Source organism: Myotis myotis, unplaced genomic scaffold (assembly GCF_014108235.1).
Source record: "Myotis myotis isolate mMyoMyo1 unplaced genomic scaffold, mMyoMyo1.p scaffold_m19_p_17, whole genome shotgun sequence".
Lineage (NCBI taxonomy): Eukaryota > Metazoa > Chordata > Mammalia > Chiroptera > Vespertilionidae > Myotis > Myotis myotis.
Window position 1 is genome coordinate 2,192,321 of NW_023416321.1, and position 21,120 is coordinate 2,213,440.

General features: G+C 58.1%; 1 protein-coding gene across 1 annotated transcript; it reads left to right on the forward strand.

Moving 5' to 3' along the window:
* Positions 1 to 7,010: 7,010 nt before the first annotated feature.
* On the forward strand, positions 7,011 to 20,903 carry ST6GALNAC1 (ST6 N-acetylgalactosaminide alpha-2,6-sialyltransferase 1). The gene is made up of 10 exons (XM_036339220.1): positions 7,011 to 7,255; positions 9,265 to 9,678; positions 15,117 to 15,864; positions 17,984 to 18,152; positions 18,254 to 18,425; positions 18,603 to 18,741; positions 19,655 to 19,758; positions 19,924 to 20,013; positions 20,081 to 20,180; positions 20,370 to 20,903. The coding sequence occupies exons 2-10, from the start codon at positions 9,548 to 9,550 to the stop codon at positions 20,559 to 20,561; spliced, it is 1,845 nt and encodes a 614-aa protein (XP_036195113.1). The 5' UTR covers positions 7,011 to 7,255; positions 9,265 to 9,547; the 3' UTR covers positions 20,562 to 20,903.
* The last annotated feature ends 217 nt before the right edge of the window (positions 20,904 to 21,120 follow it).

Genomic DNA, 21,120 nt, shown 5'->3' on the forward strand with positions numbered 1-21,120 from the left:
CCCGTGGAGTGAAGGGTCTCGGGTTCGATTCCGGTGAAGGGCATGCATGTACCTCAGTCGCAGGCTCCATCCCCAGCCCCGGCGTGTGCGGGAGGCCACCAATCCATGTGTGTCTCTCACATCGATGTTTCTCTCTCTCTGTCTCTCCCACTCCCTTCCACTCTCTAAAAACCCATGGGGGAAAAATTCTCGGGTGAGGGTTAAGGAAAGTAAATAAAACCAAACACGGACTCTTATCGGGGGACAGGAGCATGCGCCTGCGTGCACCAGGAAGCCAGGCCGAGAGCTCATGGCGGCGTTTCACCAATAACCAATACTGCAGACCCCACGGTGGGCGCCAACGAGGGGCGCTACCAGGAGCAGCTTCTGTTCTCCACTCACACGCGGCCGGGGTCAGAGGTCAGCGCGCACACTGATAAGAGGAAGCACTTCGGGCAGATTTGAGAGGAAGAAGGACCTGCTGCCAGGCAGCGGGCGCTGGAGCCCCGGAGGCGCCGAGGCAGAGGCGGAATGCAAGACCGCGGTGGGGGCCCTGCTGGGCGCTTCCTGTCTGCCCTCCTCCCTGGGTGGGCGACGGTATTTAGAGCTGAATTCTGCTGCTGCCGAGGGCAGGTGTGCAACATCTGTCTCTCCGACCGCGACCCCCTCGCCTGCGGGAACAGCTGTTCCAAGGCGGCCTCTGTGGGCGTTTTTGCAACTAGGAAACTCAGGGGCATGTGGCCCTTGTCCACTGGAGTGGCTTTGCGGGTAGCGCATCTCAAAGAGTTTTCCGATGTTATATTACTTTATGGCTTGGGAGGCCTGTATTTGTTTTTTTTCTTATCTAACACTGACACTCCCGGGAAATGCAAACAGAACCCGGGCCCTGAGGAAGCTATGGAGGTGTCAGAACACCTATTTAAACAGGTGTTTAAACAGCACTCTGGTGGCAGTTAAGCAATAAGCACACAGAGCCCAGAGCCGGGAGCCACGGGACCGGCTCTGTCCCAGGGGCTGTGGGAGACCGGCTCTGTCCCAGGGGCTGTGGGAGACCGGCTCTGTCCCGGGGGCTGTGGGAGACCGGCTCTGTCCCGGGGGCTGTGGGAGACCGGCTCTGTCCCGGGGGCTGTGGGAGACCGGCTCTGTCCCGGGGGCTGTGGGAGACCGGCTCTGTCCCGGGGGCTGTGGGAGACCGGCTCTGTCCCGGGGGCTGTGGGAGACCGGCTCTGTCCCGGGGGCTGTGGGAGACCGGCTCTGTCCCAGGCCGCCCAGCATGGAGGCAGCGGCTCCTGGCAGAACCTGTCTCAGGTCCTCAGAAGGGCTCCTGACTCATGGGAACGGCGGCTCGCTCGCTCTCGTTCAGCAATCCTCCCTTTATTCTTGGGAATTGTCTGAAAGAACAAACTTCTGAAGTGCTGTGCAAACCAGTCCTGGCTTCCTGTAACCCCACCCTACCCCTCCTCCCCCGGCCCCGTCCCCGGGGTTACAGGAAGCCTGAAGTGGGAGGGCGAGAAGGGGTGAGCCCACCTGCCCTGCTGAGGAGCCTGCCCCGTGGCTTCTAGGTCTCCAGAAGCTGCCCTCAGCAGGAGGCGGTGCCAGGGTGCCCTTCCTCCAGGTGGTCCTGTGGGCATTCTCACCCCCACCCCTCGGCCGCTTGGCGTCTCTCTGGTCCTCAGCTGTGAGTCTCAGCCACAGTCCTGGAACAACATGGAAAACCCCACTCCGCATCTTGGTGCATGTGGCCCAGAAGCTGGATTCTGCCCACACCTGGAGCTGCGGCCCCTTCTCATTTTTTTTTTTCTTTAATATATTTTATTGATTTCAGAGAGGAAGGGGAAGGGAGAGAGGGATAGAAACATCAATGAGAGAGAAACATCGATCAGCCGCCTCCTGCACACCCCCTACTGGGGATGTGCCCGCAACCAAGGTACATGCCCTTGACTGGAATCGAACCTGGGACCCTTCAGTCCACAGGCCGACGCTCTATCCACTGAGCCAAACTGGTTAGGGCTCATTCTTTTTTTTTTTTTTTTTTTTTAATATATTTTTATTGATTTCAGAGAGGAAGGGGAAGGGAGAGAGAGAGAGAAACATCAGTGATGAGAATCATTGATCGGATGCCTCCTGCATGCCCCACACTAGGGATCAAGCCCGAAACCAGGGCAAGTGCCCTGACCGGGAATTGAACCGTGACCTCCCGATTCATAGGTCGATGCTCACCCACTGAGCCACACCGGCCAGGCTCCCCTTCTCATTCTTTAACTACCATCACTCATTGGCTTGGGCAGTAAGAGATCTCCTATGTAGACCCTTTGAGTGAGGGCCAGTTTTTCCACACGCAGCATATGGGTCTGTTTGAGGGTCTCTGTTTTGAAATTGAGCCTTGGGGAGAAGGTTAGTAAAAACTGCATATTATCAAAAACCTGCTGATATTTTAGGAGTCCAGAGAAATGGCTCAGATGGGATGCATGGAGGGGTCCCTTCTCCTCTTTCATGGACACCCTCCTAGTGTAAAGGCCCCGTCAGATGTACAGCGTGTCAGGTAAAACACCCTTATTCACCCTTTATCTTCTCGTGGTCCTTGGTAAGGGTCTAGGGATAAAAAAAAAGTGAGTGTAACACAAAATCTATCCCAGGGAACAGGAGATGCGTGGAGTGGCCACGGTACTGCCGGTAACGACTGAGGAATGTGCACCTGGCGGGAGGTTTGGGCTGGTCCAGCATAAGGAACAGGCGCGGGGAGGTTGGGTTCATTCTCCCCAAGCCCTCCTCCCGAACGAGGCTGAGCATCACGGGCTACTAGGGATCTCGGAAGACATCTGGTCAACCAGCTCATGTTACAGGCGATGCTCAGATTCAACTTCGCCCTGAGGCCACAGAGCACAATGGTGCAGGTGCCCAGACTCCCTGGCTTCAAATCCTGGCTGTGTTACCACCTGGCTCAGTGGTTTAGGGCAAGTTACTGTGCGTCTCACTTTCTTTATTTGTAAAATGGAGATTTTTAACGACCCGCTTCATTGGATTGTTATGAGGAGTAAGAAAACATATGTTTAAGAGCTTAGAATGGAGTCTGTGTGCCCTGTGAACTCATAATATAACCATTCATGAGTGATTTGTCAAGGTCGCACAGCTAGACAGTGGCAGGGTGTACTCCCAGAGCCAGGAGGCGGGGAGATGCATTCTGGGCGGCGGCAGAAGGAGCCCCCTTCCTGTGGAACTTACGATGCCCAGGTGAGCCACGGGCTGCAGAAAAACAGCCTTCCCGACCGAAGAGGCGGGAGGACGGCCCAGGGCAGAAAGGACTTTCGTTCCCAACGACACCCAAAGGCCCTTCTTGTGTGGTTTGGCAAACAGCTGCCTTTGTCGGTGGCAGTGGGACAATTCGGGGATAAAGGCCTCCACTGTGAAGCGCCCAGGTGTGACGCAGAGCTAAACGTGCATTCCCGAGGGCCAAGGCCACGCTCAACCTGAAAGACAAGACAAAGCACATTTTCTTTAGATTACAGAGAAAAGATCCAACGAAGGTCTTGTTTCTGAACAGCACAGCCCAAAGGGCCAAAGGACAAACCGGAGCAGCAATGACAAACCCAAGCAGTGCGTGAATTCGGGGGGCAGGCTGTGGGGAGCGATAAGAACAGCTCCTGGCCTGGAGGGCGGAGGGGAGCTCTCCAGTCCGCGTGTACTTCTACGAGCAGCGAAGAAGCTGCCTGCGTTGAGTTTGCTTCTTTTCAGAGACCTGTTGGCTTCAAGGGCATATTCCACGGGCACAGAAAGGACAGGGTGGCACAAAGGACGCAGGTGGCACACCTGACTGAAAGCTTTCTGGAGCCTGATGTGGGCAGTGCCCTCTGCTTGCTGTGTCAGGCGCTGGCACACCCCCAGCCTGCCCCACAGGTGCCGAGAGCACATGTTACTGTCTCCCTTAGCTCGACTCTGCCACTGGCTTCTGTGCCCGGGCGAGCATATCTTTGCTCTTTCTGCATTGTTGGTGATTCTGCATTGACATCGGGAAAAATGGCTCCTCAGAAACGGTGTCCCAAAGCACATTTTGCGCACGATGCTAGTGAAACCAGCAACACAGCAGACCAGCCATACACTGAGCAGAGAGACAAGGGAGAGAGGCAGCCAGCAAGAGTCCTCTTAGGACCCCACTCATTCTGTGCGGTCAGAGCAAGACCGAAGTGAGGAAAACAAAACAGCCGGCCGGGGTGGCTCAGTGGTTGAGTGTCAACCTATGAACCAGGAGGCCACGGTTCGATTCCCGGTCAGGGCACATACCCAGGTTGCAGGCTCGAATCCCAGTAGGGGGGATATTTCTATCCCTCTCTCCCTCTCTCCTCCTCTCTTTGAAATCAATAAAAACATATGATTTAAACAAAAACCAAACCAAACCAAAAAAATCTGAGCGAAGACATCGCAAGCTGCACGCAAACCAGGTACTAGACGCCACAGAATCGGGTAAGAACTAAACATATAAACAAATGGCCCAACAAACAACAGCTACAACAACCAGGAGGAGAGTCAGCGTGGACACCCTGAAGTTCCCAGTTGGCGGGACGTGAAATGGGCAGCCTCTCTGAGAAATACTCTGGCAGCTGTTGGGCTTCCAACAAAACAATTAACAGGAAAGAAACAGGAAACTGTGACTCATACATGGTGGCGGGGGTGGGGGGCAGGCCACAGAACGTACTATAAATATGTTTTAAAAACCAAAGGAAACTATATTTTTAAAAGATAAAGGAAGGTATGACAATGATGACTCATGAAGTCGAGAATGTTAATAAAGAAATGGAAATTATTTTTAAAAGACCAAAGGAAGATTGTGGAGTTGAAAAGTATCATAAGAAAGGGAAGGAGCAGAGAGAAAAAAATATTCATAGAAATAATGCCTGAAAACTTCCCAAATTTGGTTTTTTAAAAAGCCCAGCTGGTGTGGCTCAGTGGTTGACCATCGACTTATGAACCAGGAGGTCACAGTTCGATTCCCCATCAGGCACATGCCCCGGTTGTGGACTCACTCCCCAGTAGGGGGCGTGCAGGAGGCAGCCGATAGACGTTCCTCTCTCATGGATGTTTCTATCTCTCTATCCCTCTCCCTTCCTCTCTCTCTAAAATTAAACAAACAAACAAAATGACAACAAACCAGTTCACACACACAATCAATTTTGGCTTCAATGTAGACATTTAATCCCTCGGGCATCGCGGGTGGGAAAGTTGTGGGCAGCCGCTCTGAAAAATACATGGGCCTTTCCTCAAAAAACGTAAACTAGAGCTGCCATATAACTCAGCATTATACCCCTAGGACCCTCCCAAGGGAAACGAGGCCCTCTCCACGCGGCAACTTGCCCAGGAATGCTCCTGGCAGCATCGTTCACAAGAGCCAAAGGCGGAGACAACCCAGATGCCCAGGAACCGATGAACGGACCGACCCAACGCAGCACCTCCGGACAACGGAAGAACGCGGGTGGAGCCCGGCGCACACCACGGCCTGCGAAGTGACAGCAGCCAGCCACCAGGACCCCACACATCCCAGAACCTCATTTTCCCCGGTGTCCGGGACCCGCAAATCTACGGACACGGGACACGGGGCACGGGCGGGCGGTTGCCTCCCGCTGGGCGGGGAAGGAGGAGCGTTCGGGCAGGGGGCGACCGCTCATGGGCATGAGGTTTCTCTCGATAAAACGTTTTAGAATTAGATTATGGGGATGGTGGCACTGCTCTGTAAATCCACTGCACAATCCAGTTATCCGGCTGAAACCCACGGGCCCGGACACTTGGTGGTTGGACGAGGCAGTAGGCACATTGTGTCTCAATCAGCCTGTGGGGAAAAGTCAGGGGCGGCCGGGCACAGAGAACCCGGTCAGAGAAGACAGGGCCTTCAGGGGCCTGAGTGCAGTGCCCTCACCACCCCCACAAGCTGACTTCCAGGAAGATGGACTTCGTCCCCTGGGACCCAACATGCCTCTAAGAAGGGTGGGGACCCTTCTTCCTGCCAAGGGCCATTGGATATGCTTTTAAAAAGATATATTTATTAATTTCAGAGAGGAAGGGAGAGAGAGCGAAACATCAGTGATGAGAGAGAATCATTGATCGGCTGCCTCCTGCACGTTTCACCCTGGGGATGGAGCCCACAGCCCAGGCCTGTGCCCTGACCAGAATCGAACAGGACCTCCTGGTTCATAGGCCGGCGCTCACCCACTGAGCCACGCTGGGGGGGCCCGTTTGGATATTTATGACGTCATTCGCAGGCCATACAAAATATCAACTTAAACATTAGCCTGAATTGGGTCAAACATTCCATTAACTCACCCCTAAGGCCTTGGCAGGGCCAGACCAGATGAATTCTCAGGCCTTATGCGGCCCGAGGGCCGGACGTGTCCCCCCCGCACCCCCGCTCTAAATCGTCAGGATGGTCTTAGAGCAGAGGGAATCTGAGGTGACACTTCCCAAGAATTCCAATCCTGGAGCCATCCCAAGGCACCCTCACCCTGAAGAGCAGCCTCCAGGTGGGCAGAGTCTGTGGGGTCTGATTGCCCTCCTCCCCGTGGAAAATCCAGTTTTGCCCCCATTTGCAACTCAGCTCCGTTGGTCTGCGGACTGGGGGGTCCCGGGTTCGATTCCGGTCAGGGGCACATGCCCAGGTTGTGGGCTCAATCCCCGGTAGGGGGCGTGCAGGGGGCAGCTCATCAATGATTCTTACTCATCATTGATGTTTCTGTTTCTCTCTCCCTCTCCCTTCCTCTCTGAAGTCAATAAAAATATATTTAAAAAAAAGAATCCTTCCTCTCTCTGAGTTTGTCCTTCTCTGAATCCGTTATTCCGTCTGCCTGGCTCTGCAGGGTGGAATCATCTCTCGAGCACATTCCCAGGTTTCGTGTCTGTGTGCGGATCGGGAGCTCACCTACGCCGAGAACCACAGAGCAGCTCCTGCCTGCAGTTAGACTCACATCCTGGAGAGAGAGAGACTCGCGTCAGACGCTTTAGCTTAAAGGGGGGGGAAGGAGACCTTCACATCAAACGTGAACATTGCGATGGTGGCTCACAAACTCCCGGAAGGTCCTCGGCTGCCCAGGTGCGCAGCGCAGTGGGGGCTGGAACCTGAGAACCAGGAAACCAGGACTCCGACGACCCGCCTCCACGGCTGGCCCCGAGAACTCCAAGTTCAGCCAGCCCCGAGGGGGCAGAAGGCACAGGTCCCACCGTGGCTCAGCTGGCACCGGCGGCCAGCTGGGTCCCCAGGCTCCGTGGAGGCCCATAGCCTGTCTCTTCAGACACGGTGAGATGAAAAAGACACTTTTGTTTAATCAAACCCAGGCGCCGGGTAAGGAAATGCCTCCCTGTGCACTTCCTTGGCCGGGCATTGCCCATGGGCACCAGAGCGGAGGGTAACTGCTCCTGCCAAGTGTGCAGGCAAACTCCCGGGAAAGGGTCAATTAAAGGCAGAGTTTTGTGGGCTTTTAAAAAATATATTTTCATTGATTTCAGAGAGGGAGAGACTCTCAGAGAGAGAAACAACGATGAAGAGACAGAATCACTGATCAGCTGCCTCCTGCACGCCACACACTGGGGAATCGAACCAGCAACCCAGGCCTGTGCCCTGACCAGGGATCGAACCATGACCTCCTGGTTCACAGGCGGACGCTCAGCCACTGAGCCACGCCGGCTGGGCGAGGCAGAGTTTTGACTAGACTCCGGTCTATTGAGAGAATGTTTGGAGAGTGGCGTGTGGGCGCGGACAGGCGAGGTGTGCCCGGAGAGACAGACCGATCAGTCCTGGGGGGGGCTCCTCCTCGCTCACGGCTCGCCCCCTGGAACGGGGCGCGGGGGCCAACCTTGGGGACAGAGGAAGCCATCAGTGCTGGGGTGACTCTCAGCTGCTCGGACGCCCACTCTCACCTTTTCCGTCCATCCCGGGAGGGAGGGCTGTTCACGCCTTTACTGGTGCTGCCCGAGTGAGGGCCACGGACGACGTGGGGCCCAGAGCTGAGGGCTGAGCACGCAGAGGCATGGCCCGCGTCCCAGACCTTCAGAGCGGCACCTGCTGGGCAGCACCTGTTCAACTACTGTCCGCAGTATTTTTTCAATGAATCACCTGCTGCTTCTCTGAATTTTCTGTTTTCTTAACTGATCTCGAGATGGTTTCTCGGAGTTGTCCCTTTGCCCCAAGCACATGTGCTTTGCTTCCCACGCCAGCAGCATTAACTGCTCCTCAGAGGCGCTGTGCCTCAGGGAGAAGGAGCCGGTGTGAACTGGGTCTGGTCCCCCAGCCTGAGGCTCCCTCTGGGATCCTGGCCAAGCCGCTCCCTCCCGGAGGCAATGTCCTCGACTGTGAAATGGGCTGACCACAGTGCGGCTCCTGGAGGGGCTGGGAGGTCGCCTGGTACCTGGAGGGGCTGGGAGGTCACCTGGTGCGGGGCACGCATCCTGCCCGCTGGCCGGTCACTGCGGAGGAGAAGGCTGGCCAGGAGGGCGGGTGCCTCCTCTTCGAGAGTCTGACCCCGGGCGGCGGAGGCCTCCTTTCCCTTTGGCAGGTGAGGCGGGAAGTTTAAGGACCTTGTCCGAGGTCCCGGGAGGCAGGTGGCTGGTCCCAGGCCTCTGTGGAAAGTCCCCAAAGTGCTCACCAGGTTCTGACAAGCGCACTGAGTATCCAACTTTGTTCATTTAACAACACCGTGTGCCCGCACCCTCCCCCCTCCCCCGCCCATAAATCAGTGGTTCTCAACTAGGTCACATCCTGGGAACTGAAAAAATACCCACCCCTGGCAAAGGGCCCGGCCCCCGAGATTCTGGTTTAATTGGTTGGGGTGCAGCCTGGGCGTTAGCATGTGTTCAAGCTTCCCAGGGGATTCCAGTGCACCTGAGATTGCAAACTGCTACCCTAAATACTTAGGATGGTCTTTTTTTCCCTTAAATATATTCTTACTGATTTCAGAGAGGAAGGGAGAGGGAGAAAGAGAGAGATAGAAACATCAATGATGAGTGAGAATCATTGATTGGCTGCCACCTACACACCCCACACTGGGGATCAAGCCTGAAACCTGGGCATGTGCCCTGACAGGGAGTCGAACGGTGGGTGACCTCCTGGCTCACAGGCCTGCTGGACTTTAGGATGGTCTTTTAAGAAAAGATTGCTAGGGGGCCTCGAACCGAATGGGTGCCCTTATTGTTGTCATAAAACTCACCTGTGCGTGGAGGCCGTGCGCTCGTTCGGGGTCCCCAAGGGTGTGGGACCTGCTTACGAACGCGAGGTTCCTCCCATGTAACGCGTGTTTGTTTTACATGAAGTCCTCCGTTCAGAGACTGTCTTCAGGACAAAGAGAAGGAAGGGGAACTTGTCTGAACAAAAGGAGTTTTCCTTCGAGCCAGGACGGCCTGGAGCCTCGCACAGCGAAGCGGCCCCTCCTCCCCTGGCAGACACCTCTCCACGGCGGGGTTCCTCCCAGAGTCTCCATGAGGACAAAGGGCGTGCACTCCCCGGCCAGGACGCCCGAGCCTTTCCTCTGGCTGCCACGGTCCATGCCAAGGCCCCGGGACATGCAGAAGCTTCCCGAGGGCCCGACCCGCCACCATGAGGCCCCACCTGCGGAGACTCGCTCACCTGGGCCGCGCTGCCCACTGGCTCCTGCTCTTGGCCGGCTTGCTCTTCCTCCTGTTCACCCTGCCCGCCTTCGTTAAGGAACCGAATACAAAGCCCACCAGGTAAGACCCTGGCCTTTTCCAAGCCCGTCATTTGTTAGAGGAAACAGAAAACTCTGGAGGGAGGACTGGGGAACTCGGAGACACGGCTGTGTGCCCTCGTGGGGGACGGGGACCGGGAAGCCTGGGGACCGTGGAGGCGGTGGGAGCGGGGGTGCCACGGGCACGCAGGCAGGGGTTCGAGAGCAGGAGTATGTCCCCCCGGGACTGTGAGTTTTCAGGGCAGTTCTGGGGTTCAGTTCTCACGTGCCATTCAGTGTCTCGAAGCAAAAGACTTACCCGTGTATTCATTCATTCACTTCATAACCATACTCTCCCTAAGAAGTCCGTCACATCGGCAGGCAGCTTAAACACTGGGCCTCAAGAATCCATAGGAAGGATTTTCTAGACCAGTTTTCTTTCATGTATAGCTCCTTCTATTGATTTCAGAGAGAGGAAGGGAGAGGGGTAGAGAGAGGGACATCAACGGTGAGAGAGAATAACTGATCAGCTGCCTCCTGCACACCCCACACTGGGGACCGAGCCCTCAGCACCCCGGCATGAGCCCTGCCTGGGAATCGAACCATGACCTCCTGGTTCCTTGGTCGATGTGCAACCACTGAGCCACACTGGCCAGGCTAGACCAGTTTTCTTAGAGAATAAACACATCTCCAGCAGTGAGAGACCCTGTTCTCTCTAGACTCAATTTTTAAAATTGTGTTTCACTCTTCTTAAAATCTGACAGCAATGCTTGTTCTCATGAAGTTTACAACAATACAGAAAGGTGGAGCAAGAAGGGAGGGTCTCTCCATTACACCCCATCTCTACCCACTCTTCTGGGGTGAGCACTCTTAATACCTGGGTGTATATGTAGTTATGATGTTATTGTCGCTAACACTTCTGTAGAATTCTCTAGGTGCCAGGCAGGATCCTAAATGCTTTATGTGAATTAACTCACTAATGCTTACGATTCTGAACATCCGGAAACACAGAGAGCTTAAGTGAGTCACCCAGACTTGCTTGCAGGGTGGATTCAAACCCAGCATTTGGGACCATAGCCTGTGCTCTTTACCGTATGCTGTGCAAGCCCTAATGTGTGGGTGAACGGAGGGGTCGATAGGTAGGGAAGTAGGTGGATGACAGATGGATAGATACACATTGGTCCCCATCATGTCACACACAAATAACTTTATATAGATGAAATTTGTCTGTCTTTTCCCTTATGGCCACTAGACTTTGTGCATTCCTAGGAAAGTCTGCCCCAGTCCAAAATGATATAGATTGTCTTCCATATTTTCTACTTTTGCTATGTAAGCTCAAATAGTTACTCTACCTGAAGTTTACTTTTGTGTAGGCCTGCATATGGGTTTGTATATGTTGGAAGTCTTTTGATTGCAAATGACAAAAGCTTGACTAGATCTGGTTTACCTAAGAAGGTGAGGTGCGCTGTCCACTGAGGCCCGTAGGCTGGGTGTTGTCCCAGGCCCGGAAGGCTGCCTGTATGATTCCCAGTCAGGCTGTGGGCTCAATCCCAGTTCGGGGGCGGGGGCGGGGGGGTGCGGGGAGGAGGCAGCCGAGTGATTGATGTTTCACTCTCAGATGGATGTTTGTCTCTCTCTCCCTTAAAAAAAAAACAAAAAACCAACAAGTAAGAAGCTAAGGGAGGGAGAGAGGCTCAGAGAAGAGTGTTTGGGGCGCCGGCCCCCTGGGAGTGAGAGTGGGGGTGAGCTGTGGGGCAATCGTGACCAGGTCCCTGGCCTCCTCCCCCGCCCAGGGCTTCGTGCCGGGCGTCGGAAGGAGACCGAGTACCCGGCCCTGTTTCTGGTCCGGAGCGTTCTAAAGGCGGAAGGGGGTGGGCACTGACCCTGGGATCGTGTCCCTGGGAAGAAGGCCAGTGCCCTCCGCCCACCCGGGGTCTCCACAGCCAGGATGCTGGGGAGGGCAGCTCAGCCCGGCCCGCGGAGGGATCCGAGCCCCAGGACCGCCCAGGTACCCGCTGGGGCGTGCGGGAGGCAGCCATGGAGGTGCCCTCTCACATCGATGTTCCTTTCTCTTCCCCTCTCTCTAAAAATCAATAAACGATTCTTAAAAAGAAAGAAAGGAAGGAAGAAAGAAAGAAAGAAAGAAAGGAAAAGAGAGGGAGCTGTAAACCGCCAACCCCACGGGGAAGGAGAGTTACCAAGGTCAGGAAAGCTCGGTGTGTGAAGGTCACTCATTATCAAAGCGCTGTTGGCACTTTTATGGCTCTTTTATGGCGCGATCATTTCAGAGATTTGCAGATAGTAGCCTAGGGTCCAGGGGCTTTCCGTGTGTTATCTCTGATTATTTGTTTACCCAATGAAGAGGAGGAGGCTCACAAGGTTAAACAGATGCGTGGGATGGTGTGGTCGCCGCAGGAGGGATGGGAACCACCCTGACGTCCAAGGTGCGGCAGCCTGTGGACAAGACTCGTTCAGGCCGGGGCCAGGGTGGGACGGGGAGGAGGCAGCCTCCACACCTGCCTGAGCCGGGACATGGAGGCAGCCGGAGCATCGCAAAGGGAGAGAGCGAGCCATGGCCTGAAACGGGAAAAGGCCGCCCGTCCGGAGGGGAGGCTGATTAACGACGAACATCGCGAACCCCAGTGCCAGGCCCCGGCCCCGGCCTCGGCCCCTGACCGTCTAGCAAGCCTTTCGGGTGGCCAGTATCATCACCCTCACCTCCTAGCACAGATACAGGCGGTCAGGACACTAGTCCGAGGTCACCTCCTCACTTCAGCTCAGACCCAGCGGCCACGCCCCAGCCAGGACCCCAGGCAGGCAGCACCCCGCCCTCTATCGCAGCCGCCCGGACAGGAGGCCGTCAACCCGAAGTTGTTGTTTTTTTCTGAATTTCTTGTGGGTGGGAACCAACCGTCTTATTTGTCTCCGCTTCCCGGTCATCTGAATGGGGCCTGGGGACAGTGCAGGGTCACACGTCCTCCACTCTCTCGCTACCGCATTCCCTTCCCGGGACAGACCGCTGTCTCGCCGAGGCTTCAGGCCTCAATGAGTTTTGAACACTTAGTCTTGCCTTTGCTCCCAGGTCCCCCTCGTGCGATGTTTACCTAAGAATTTAGAGGGAGGCCCTGGTGGGTGTGGCTCGGTGGACGGAGCGTCGGCCTGCGGACCAAAGGGTCCGGGTTTGATTCCGGTCCAGGGCACGTACCTTGGTGGCAGGCTCCTCCCTGGCCTGGACCCCGGTCCGGGCATGTGCAGGAGGCAATGAATCGATGTGTTTCTCTCACATCGATGTGTCTCTCCCACTCTCCCTAAAAATCAGTGGAGAAATATCCTCGGGTGAGGATTAACAAACAAACAAACAAAAAACAAAGAATTTAGAGGGAGGAGGATGCCAAATTGGTTCATTTATGGAATAGAGCGGTGTGATCCTTGCTAATGATACCTTTATTTTTCAAAGTGCAACGTTTTATATTCTTACCTCCCAAATAGGTCAGAATTAGGAAATTAAGTTGCTTCTGGCTTGGATGTGATCCATGAGTGATTTGCCTGGTCCTCTGACCTACAGGCTCTTAATAGAAAAAAGGCCCCCCCACCCTCCCACCACCCCAGCCCAACCCAGCCCAGCCCAGCCCACGGTGTATAAACCCACTCAGCATGTGGACGGAAGCAATTTGAACACCCAGCAAACACCCCACCTGAGAATCGGTAATGCCTGGATAAACACCCACCTCCTTAGCAATCCCAGGTGTGTTTAATTACAGGGAAGTAAAATGAGATATAATAGCGTCATGTTGTCTCGACCTGGGTCATTGCTAAGACTTCCCGTAAAAATAGATGTGGCGTTTGCGGGCTGAAGGGTCGGGCGGGGGCCGCTGTCTCTTGCCCCTCGATGGGCCCGCAGAGAGGGGCCCGGTGCTGGGTGTCCTCAGGGCCCACGTGACCGCTGCGGGCTGACAGGTGGAACGGCCCGGCCCGCCCGCCGCACCCGTCCCCGCTCACAGCCCGGCAGGTGCTGGACGCTGGCAAGGAAGACGTCCACGGGCCTCTGAGGTTTGGGGGCGGGAAGTGGGGGCGAATCCAGAGCCAGCCCAGTAGCAGCAGCTGTTTGCCAAGCGGGTAACACCTCGGCTTCCGCGTTGCCCTTGGAGCTTAAGCTCAATTATCAGCTTAGAGGGCAGCTCGGGGAGACCCAGCCTGAGCTCATGCCCTCAGCCTTTCTCCGAAACAGAGCAGCACAGACCCATCGCCAGCTTCCCTCATGCACTGGCGGGCATTCTTTTTTTTTTTTTTTTTTAATATATTTTTATTGATTTCAGAGAGGAAGGGAGGGGGAGAGAGAGCGATAGAAACATTAATGATGAGAGAGAGTCATCTATCGGCTGCTTCCTGCACGCCCCACACTGGGGGTCGAGCCCCCAACCCGGGCCTGGGGTGGCATTCTTTCAGAGTGAACACTCAGGGGGTGTCTGCCATCTCAGGAGCCGATGACCCCCTCTTTCTCTTGAGACTGACCTCCTCCTATGCACAGGGTGGACCCCAGGATGTCACCCACCGTGTTACCCAGACCCCTGGCCAGGGATGGAGAAAGCACCCAAGTGCGTGAGAATCTGGGCCCCCAAAATGAAACCCTGGGAGCATAGAGAGCCGACAGTCCCCAGAACAGGCGCTAGGGGGCGGCCGGCCCCCACCACGTGGGCTGAGAAAGAGAGAAGGAAGCCGCCGCAGCGGACCGAGCCCAGAGCCCCCGAGACCCGGGTCTGGACCCTCGGAGAGGCTGTCACTCCTCGCCCCTGGGTTCCTCCGGACACTTCCATCCTCACGGCCGCAGGCAGCTGCTGGCTGGGGAGCAGCGCCTCAAGCCAGTCTGTAAGGCAGACCCTTTGCGAGGCTCTTGATTCAAAGCCAAGGTTGGCAGTCCTGGTCTTGACATAAATGTGTCTCGTCCCCATTTTCTTTGAACAAGGTTACCATTGTTCCCTCCACTTCATTTAAAAAAACAAAACACAAACCACCCAAGGTCGACTGAAGGGCCCCAACACGCAAATCCAAGGTGACAGGTCTCAGGCCACACAAACTCCTTCTTAGACCTCAATCTGGAGCAGTGTCCCAGGCGCCACAGAGAACCCGGCAGAGAGGACGGGAGAGGGAGAGAGAACCACCGATCGGCTGCCTCCTGCACGCCCCACACTGATCCCCGCTGGGCATCAAGCCCGCGACCCGGGCATGTGCCCTGACCGGAATCAAACTGTGACCTCCTGGGTCATAGGTCGGCGCGCCACCACTGAGCCGAGGGTGGGGGCTGGGGGAGAGGGCAGGGGGTGGGGGAGGGATGGGGGAGGGGAGTTCCCAGGAGGCGAGGCTTCCTCTCTGGCGGATGGATGGGGATGCGGCTTCCTTTCCTCGCACAGGCACTGGCTTGCAGGCGGCCTGGGGCCCAAGCTTCTACTCCCTTCACCTTCATCAGCCGTTCTCTGTCTCCAGGCATCACAGGATACAGGACATTAAAGAGAGGTCTTGGCCATCACTGCAGGAGACCTCGCCCCCGGCACCCCCCGTGGAGAGGAGGGACCCCACCCACGCAGGGTCCGCGCAGGAGAGCAGCACGCTGGACACGCGCCCTGAGGCCACGGGCCACACAGAGGCCGCGGGCCACACCGAGGCCACGGGCCACACCGAGGCCACGGGCCACACGGAGGCCGCGGGCCACTCGGAGGCCGCGGGCCACACGGAGGCCACGGGCCACACGGAGACCACGAGCCACACGGAGACCACGGGCTACATCACGGCCAGAGCACCCAGCACAGCCAGGACGGCACTGTTCAGGAGTCAGGGCACCACAGTGGGCACACCGTCCCCGAGCAGTCAGGCGGGGGGGCCGGCCCCCCCTGGGACGGAGGCACCGCGGGTTCTGGATGCGAGGACAAGCAAAGGGATGAGGGACAAGCATCAGCCGCCGACAGCCACGGGGACAGCGCCGGTGCAGCCTTGGGCGCCCACGGCAGGGACGCCCATGCTGGAAAGCCGGGCTGAGGTGCTGACCCCCACGGGAGCAGGGTCACCCACAAAGGAAACCAAAGGAGTGACCACAGAGACGGCCGCCCCACGCGCCACCCCTTCCCGGAGCCCCGTCACACAGACCACCCCCAGGCTGCGGGCCGCCAACTTCAAGGCTGAGCCCAAGTGGGACTTTGAGGAACAATACAGCATGGACGTGGGGGGCTTGCAGACGGTGAGTTTTGCCACGACCCTGCCCTCTGCCTCTGGCTCCGACGCCCCTCCTGGCACTCAGCCCATCCCCCTCCCTCACCTCCCAGGCTCCACTCCTAGGCTCTGCCTGGTCCCACCCCCGGGGTCCAACCCCAGCAGGTCCAGGGGTCCCCAAAGGTGTGAACGGAGTCGGCGAAGAAGGAACGACACAGAGGCAGCGTTCAGTTGATCAGCATGATTGGGTTCTCTAGCCAAGTTCTGGTTTGGTTCTCTCACTAGGTTCTCCAGCCAGGTTCTGTGGCCAGGTTCTTCAGCCAGGTTCTGTCTAGTTTCTCCAGCCAAGCTCTGTAGCCATATTCCCTCGTTAGGTTCTCCAGCCAGGTTCTGTCCAGGTTCTCTAGCCAGGTTCAGTCACCAGGTTCTAGTCAGGTTCTCTTGCCATGTTCTATCCAGGTTCTGTAGCCAGGTTCTGTCTCTAGGTTCTTCAGCCAGGTTCTCTTGCTAGGTTCTGTGGCCAGTTTCTGTCCAGGATCTTCAGCCAGGTTCTCTCGCTAGGTTCTGTCTCTAGGTTCTGTCTCCAGTTTCTGTCCAGGATCTTTGCCATGTTCTCTCCAGCGAAGTTCTTCTGTCTCTAGGTTCTGTGTAGGTTCTGTGTCTAGGTTCTGTGTCCTGTTGTCTTGTTACATCTGTATTTATACCAGTTGATTCCAATCCTATCAATCTCTATTCCAAAGGTTAGGGCGTTTCTTATCTCCATTCCAGGGAGTAAAGATTATGTAGCTTAAGCATGATTGTTCGTAGTTAAAGTGATTAATTACCTGCCTGGCACTTAGTTAAGAAGTTTTATTCCCTCCCTAACTTCAGGGGAAAATCCCTACCTGGGGAAACAACCTTTCTCAGAGAGGTGACCTTGGTTAAAACACATAGTGCCAAGAAGGTGAGCAAACATATTAAGAACAGTATGCCATATATGCCAGGTCCCTTGAAACAGCAAGGATGGACCGGCTCCCGGCACTTCCTTCCTATCCCACCGCAATGGGGGGAGGAGGCAGGCCCCAGAATCCTGGCCGGGAGGCACAGGAAGGTGTGCGCAAGGAGCCCCCCGAGGCTCCGGACCAGGGGTCCTCAAACTACGGCCCGCGGGCCACATGCAAATACAAATATTGTATTTGTTCCCGTTTTGTTTTTTTACTTCAAAATAAGATATGTGCAGTGTGCACAGAAATTTGTTCATAATTTTTTTTTAAACTACAGTCCGGCCCTCCAACGGCCTGAGGGACAGTGAACTGGTCCCCTGTTTAAAAAGTTTGAGGCCCCTGCTCCGGACAGTCAGTGCCTGGCTGTGTGCGTGCTTCATAGCAACGCCAACTCGCAGCTGCTGGTTTCAAAGTGCAGGGAGTGGCTCCACAGAGGCTGTCAATCGGGTGACCGAGTGCAACCTGCTCTGGGGTTTGACCCCCCTCCCCATCCTCCGGTGGGCAGGAGGCTGGGGGTAGGAACTAACAGACAAGGATACCCAACTTGGTGGTGGCTGGCGCGGCTGAGTGGTTGAGCTTTGACCCGTTTACCAGGAGGTCACGGTTCAATTCCTGTCAAGGGCACATGCCCGGGTTGCGGGCTTGATCCCCAGTAAGGGGCGTGCAGGAGGCAGCTGATCAATGATTCTCTCTCATCATTGATGTTTCTCTCTCTCCCTCTCCCGTCCTCTCTGGGATCAGTTATATATACTACATGTATATGTATCTATAACAGAATGCCCAGCCTGGTGCCCAGTGCTAGCGCCTGGGAATACCTTGTGTTCTGCATAGAGTGGTCCCACCACCTCCCCTCTCTTCCATCCCTGAGAAAACACCCCAGGAGAGCCACACTGAGAACACAGACTCGTACACATGGTTGCAACCATGCCAGGGCAGCACACGGACCACCCCGTGTCCCAGGGTCCCATTTCTCCCGCTCTGACAAAGGGGCATTGGCCTTGATGGCCAAGGACGCCCGCCCTCGGGGAAGCCTCAGGACGCGGCAGGCAGGCCGCCAACAGGAGGGACGAGGCAGCAGAAGCGGTGCCTTCCCAACTTTGAGGCCGGCTCTCCGCCCCCTGCCACCTGCCTGACACCCCCCCCCCCCCCCCCCCGTGCATTTAGACCTGCCCCGACTCCGTGAAGGTGAAAGCCTCCAAGTCGCTCTGGCTCCGGCATCTCTTCCTGCCCAACCTCACCCTCTTCCTGGACTCCAGACACTTCAACCAGAGCGAGTGGGAGCGCCTGGAGCACTTCGCCCCGCCCTTCGGCTTCATGGAGCTCAACCGCTCCTGTGAGTGCGGTGCCTCCGCCAGGGGCCTGGGGTCTGCCTCTTCCCTGGGGGCCCCGCCCTGGCCCTCCCGGGGCTCTGACTGGAGGGCCCCCCTGTTCCAGTGGTGCAGGAGGTCGTGACACGCTTCCCTCCGGTGGCCCAGCAGCAGCTGCTCCTGGCCGGCCTCCCCGCCGGGAGCACCCAGTGCGTCAGCTGCGCCGTGGTGGGCAACGGGGGCATCCTGAACGACTCCCACGTGGGCCAGGAGATAGACGGCCACGACTACGTGTTCCGGTGAGCCCCCCCCCCCCAAGCTTCCCCTACAGAGACGGGCTCTCCGGAGCGCTGCGGGGCGTCCAGGCCTGTACAGGGCACCTCTCTTCCATCCCTCCTTCCTGTCCACCCGCCTCCACGCAGCTCCCTCTGCGCTCAGGGGTCTGTCTGCCCTCTGCCCTCTGCCCTCCTGCACAGGTTGAGCGGCGCTGTCACTAAGGGCTACGAGCAGGACGTGGGCACTCGGACATCCTTCTACGGCTTCACCGCCTTCTCCCTGACGCAGTCGCTCTACCAGCTGGGCAGCCGCGGCTTCCGGCACGCGCCTCTGGGGACGGTGAGCGGAGGGGGGGGCCTCCGGGGAAGGTGAGCGGAGGGAGGGGCCTCCGGGGAAGGGGAGCAGAGGGAGGGGCCTCCGGGGGAGGTGAGCGGAGGGAGGGGCCTCCGGAGAAGGTGAGCGGAGGGAGGGGCCTCCGGGGAAGGTGAGCGGAGGGAGGGGCCTCCGGGGAAGGTGAGCGGAGGGAGGGGCCTCCGGGGGAGGTGAGCGGAGGGAGGGGCCTCCGGAGAAGGTGAGCGGAGGGAGGGGCCTCCGGGGAAGGTGAGCGGAGGGAGGGGCCTCCGGGGAAGGTGAGCGGAGGGAGGGGCCTCCGGGGGAGGTGAGCGGAGGGAGGGGCCTCCGGGGGAGGTGAGCGGAGGGAGGGGCCTCCGGGGAAGGTGAGCGGAGGGAGGGGCCTCCGGGGGAGGTGAGCGGAGGGAGGGGCCGCCGGGGGAGGTGAGCGGAGGGAGGGGCCGCCGGGGGAGGTGAGCGGAGGGAGGGGCCGCCGGGGGAGGTGAGCGGAGGGAGGGGCCTCCGGGGGAGGTGAGCGGAGGGAGGGGCCTCCGGGGGAGGTGAGCGGAGGGAGGGGCCTCCGGGGGAGGTGAGCGGAGGGAGGGGCCTCCGGGGGAGGTGAGCGGAGGGAGGGGCCTCCGGGGGAGGTGAGCGGAGGGAGGGGCCTCCGGGGAAGGGGAGCGGAGGGAGGGGCCTCCGGGGGAGGTGAGCGGAGGGAGGGGCCGGGCCAGCCAGACTCCGGGAAGGGGCGCACAGGTGGGACGGGGCGAGCATCCTGGCCCGGAGTCTGCGGCGGGTACAGGCTCAGTTCCCAGGGAGGAGGCAGGGGTGGGGGACAGGCCTGAGAGCCGCGGGCGGGCGGGCTGGAGGCAGAGCCGGGCCTCCCAGCCCCCCTGGGCCACTGGCTGCCCTCGGTCCCCAGGACATCCGCTACCTGCACTTCCTGGAAGGCACCCGGGACTACGAGTGGCTGGAGGCGCTGCTCCTGAACCGGACGGTCAAGGCAGGCAGCCTCTTCTGGTTCAGGTACCCCGCCCCCCTCGCCCAGGAGTGTGTGTGTGTGTGTGCGTGTGCGTGTGTGTGAGTGTGTGTGTGTGTGTGAGAGAGAGAGAGAGAGAGAGAGGGCGCGCGCTGCGGGGCGGCCAGGCCCCAGGGAGGGAGGAGACTGAGCCCGGTGACCTCCTGCCACAGGCACAGGCCCCAGGTCGTCTTCCGCGAGGCCCTGCGGCTGGACCGGTACCTGCTGCTGCACCCGGACCTGCTGCGCTACATGAAGAACAGGTGGGCGGCGGCCCGGGCGGCGGCGCGCGTCCCCTCCGCAGCCTCCTGACCGCGGGGTGTCTTCCAGGTTCCTGAGGTCGAGGACCCTGGACACGGCCCACTGGAGGATATACCGCCCCACCACCGGGGCCCTGCTGCTGCTCACCGCCCTGCAGCTCTGCGACCAGGTGGGGGCGGGCGGGCGGGCGGGCGGGCGACGGCTCTGGGGTTCCCGCCTGCTGGCACTGCCCGCCCAGGGGTGGCGTGGGCTGGGGCGGGGGTGCATGGGGGGGGGGCGGGGGCCATGGCGCACACAGACCCTGAGAAGAGGCCAGGAGAGAGCGACACAGGCCGTTTCTCCACCGACCTCGACGCAGGTGAGCGCCTACGGCTTCATCACCGAGGGCCACGAGCGCTTCTCCGACCACTACTACGACCGGTCGTGGAAAAAGACGGTCTTTTACACCAACCACGACTTCGCCCTGGAGAGGACGCTCTGGAAGCGGCTGCATGACGAGGGGATCATCCGGCTGTACCAGCGCCCCCTGGCGCCCAAGCGGAAGGTCTGATGGGCCCCTCAGGCCGGGCCAGGGAGGGAACATCCTCTGTCCGTCTGTCCATCTGTCCGTCTGTCCGCACCATGAGGGACGCCCTGAGACGGCCGTGACTGGCGTTGGGAGCTTGGGAAGTGCCGGAGGTCTGTCCGGGGATGGGGAGGACAGGGCGCCTTTCTTTTCTTTTTTCTCTTTTTTAATCCTCACCAGAGGGCATTTCCCGTGGGTTCTTCGGGAGAGTGGGAGAGAGAGGGAGAGACAGAGAGAAACATCGATGTGAGAGAAGCACATTGGTCGGTTGCCTCCTGCAGGTGCCCTGACCAGGGCCCAGGCCCGGAGGAGTCTGCAACCGAGGTTCGTGGCTTTTTAAAAAATATATTTTATTGATTTTTTACAGAGAGGGAGGGAGAGGGATAGAGAGTTAGGAACATCGATGAGAGAGAAACATCGATCAGCTGCCTCCTGCACACCCCCCACTGGGGATGTGCCCACAACCAAGGTACATGCCCTTGACCGGAATCGAACCTGGGACCCTTCAGTCTGCAGGCTGACGCTCTATGCACTGAGCCACCCC

Coding starts and splice junctions, on each gene's coding strand:
- ST6GALNAC1 (XM_036339220.1), top strand. CDS start 9,548: ATGAGGCCCCACCTGCGGAGACTCGCTCACCTGGGCCGCGCTGCCCAC. Junction 15,865..17,983: donor ACGTGGGGGGCTTGCAGACG/GTGAGTTTTGCC, acceptor CCGTGCATTTAG/ACCTGCCCCGACTCCGTGAA. Junction 18,742..19,654: donor GGCACGCGCCTCTGGGGACG/GTGAGCGGAGGG, acceptor CTCGGTCCCCAG/GACATCCGCTACCTGCACTT.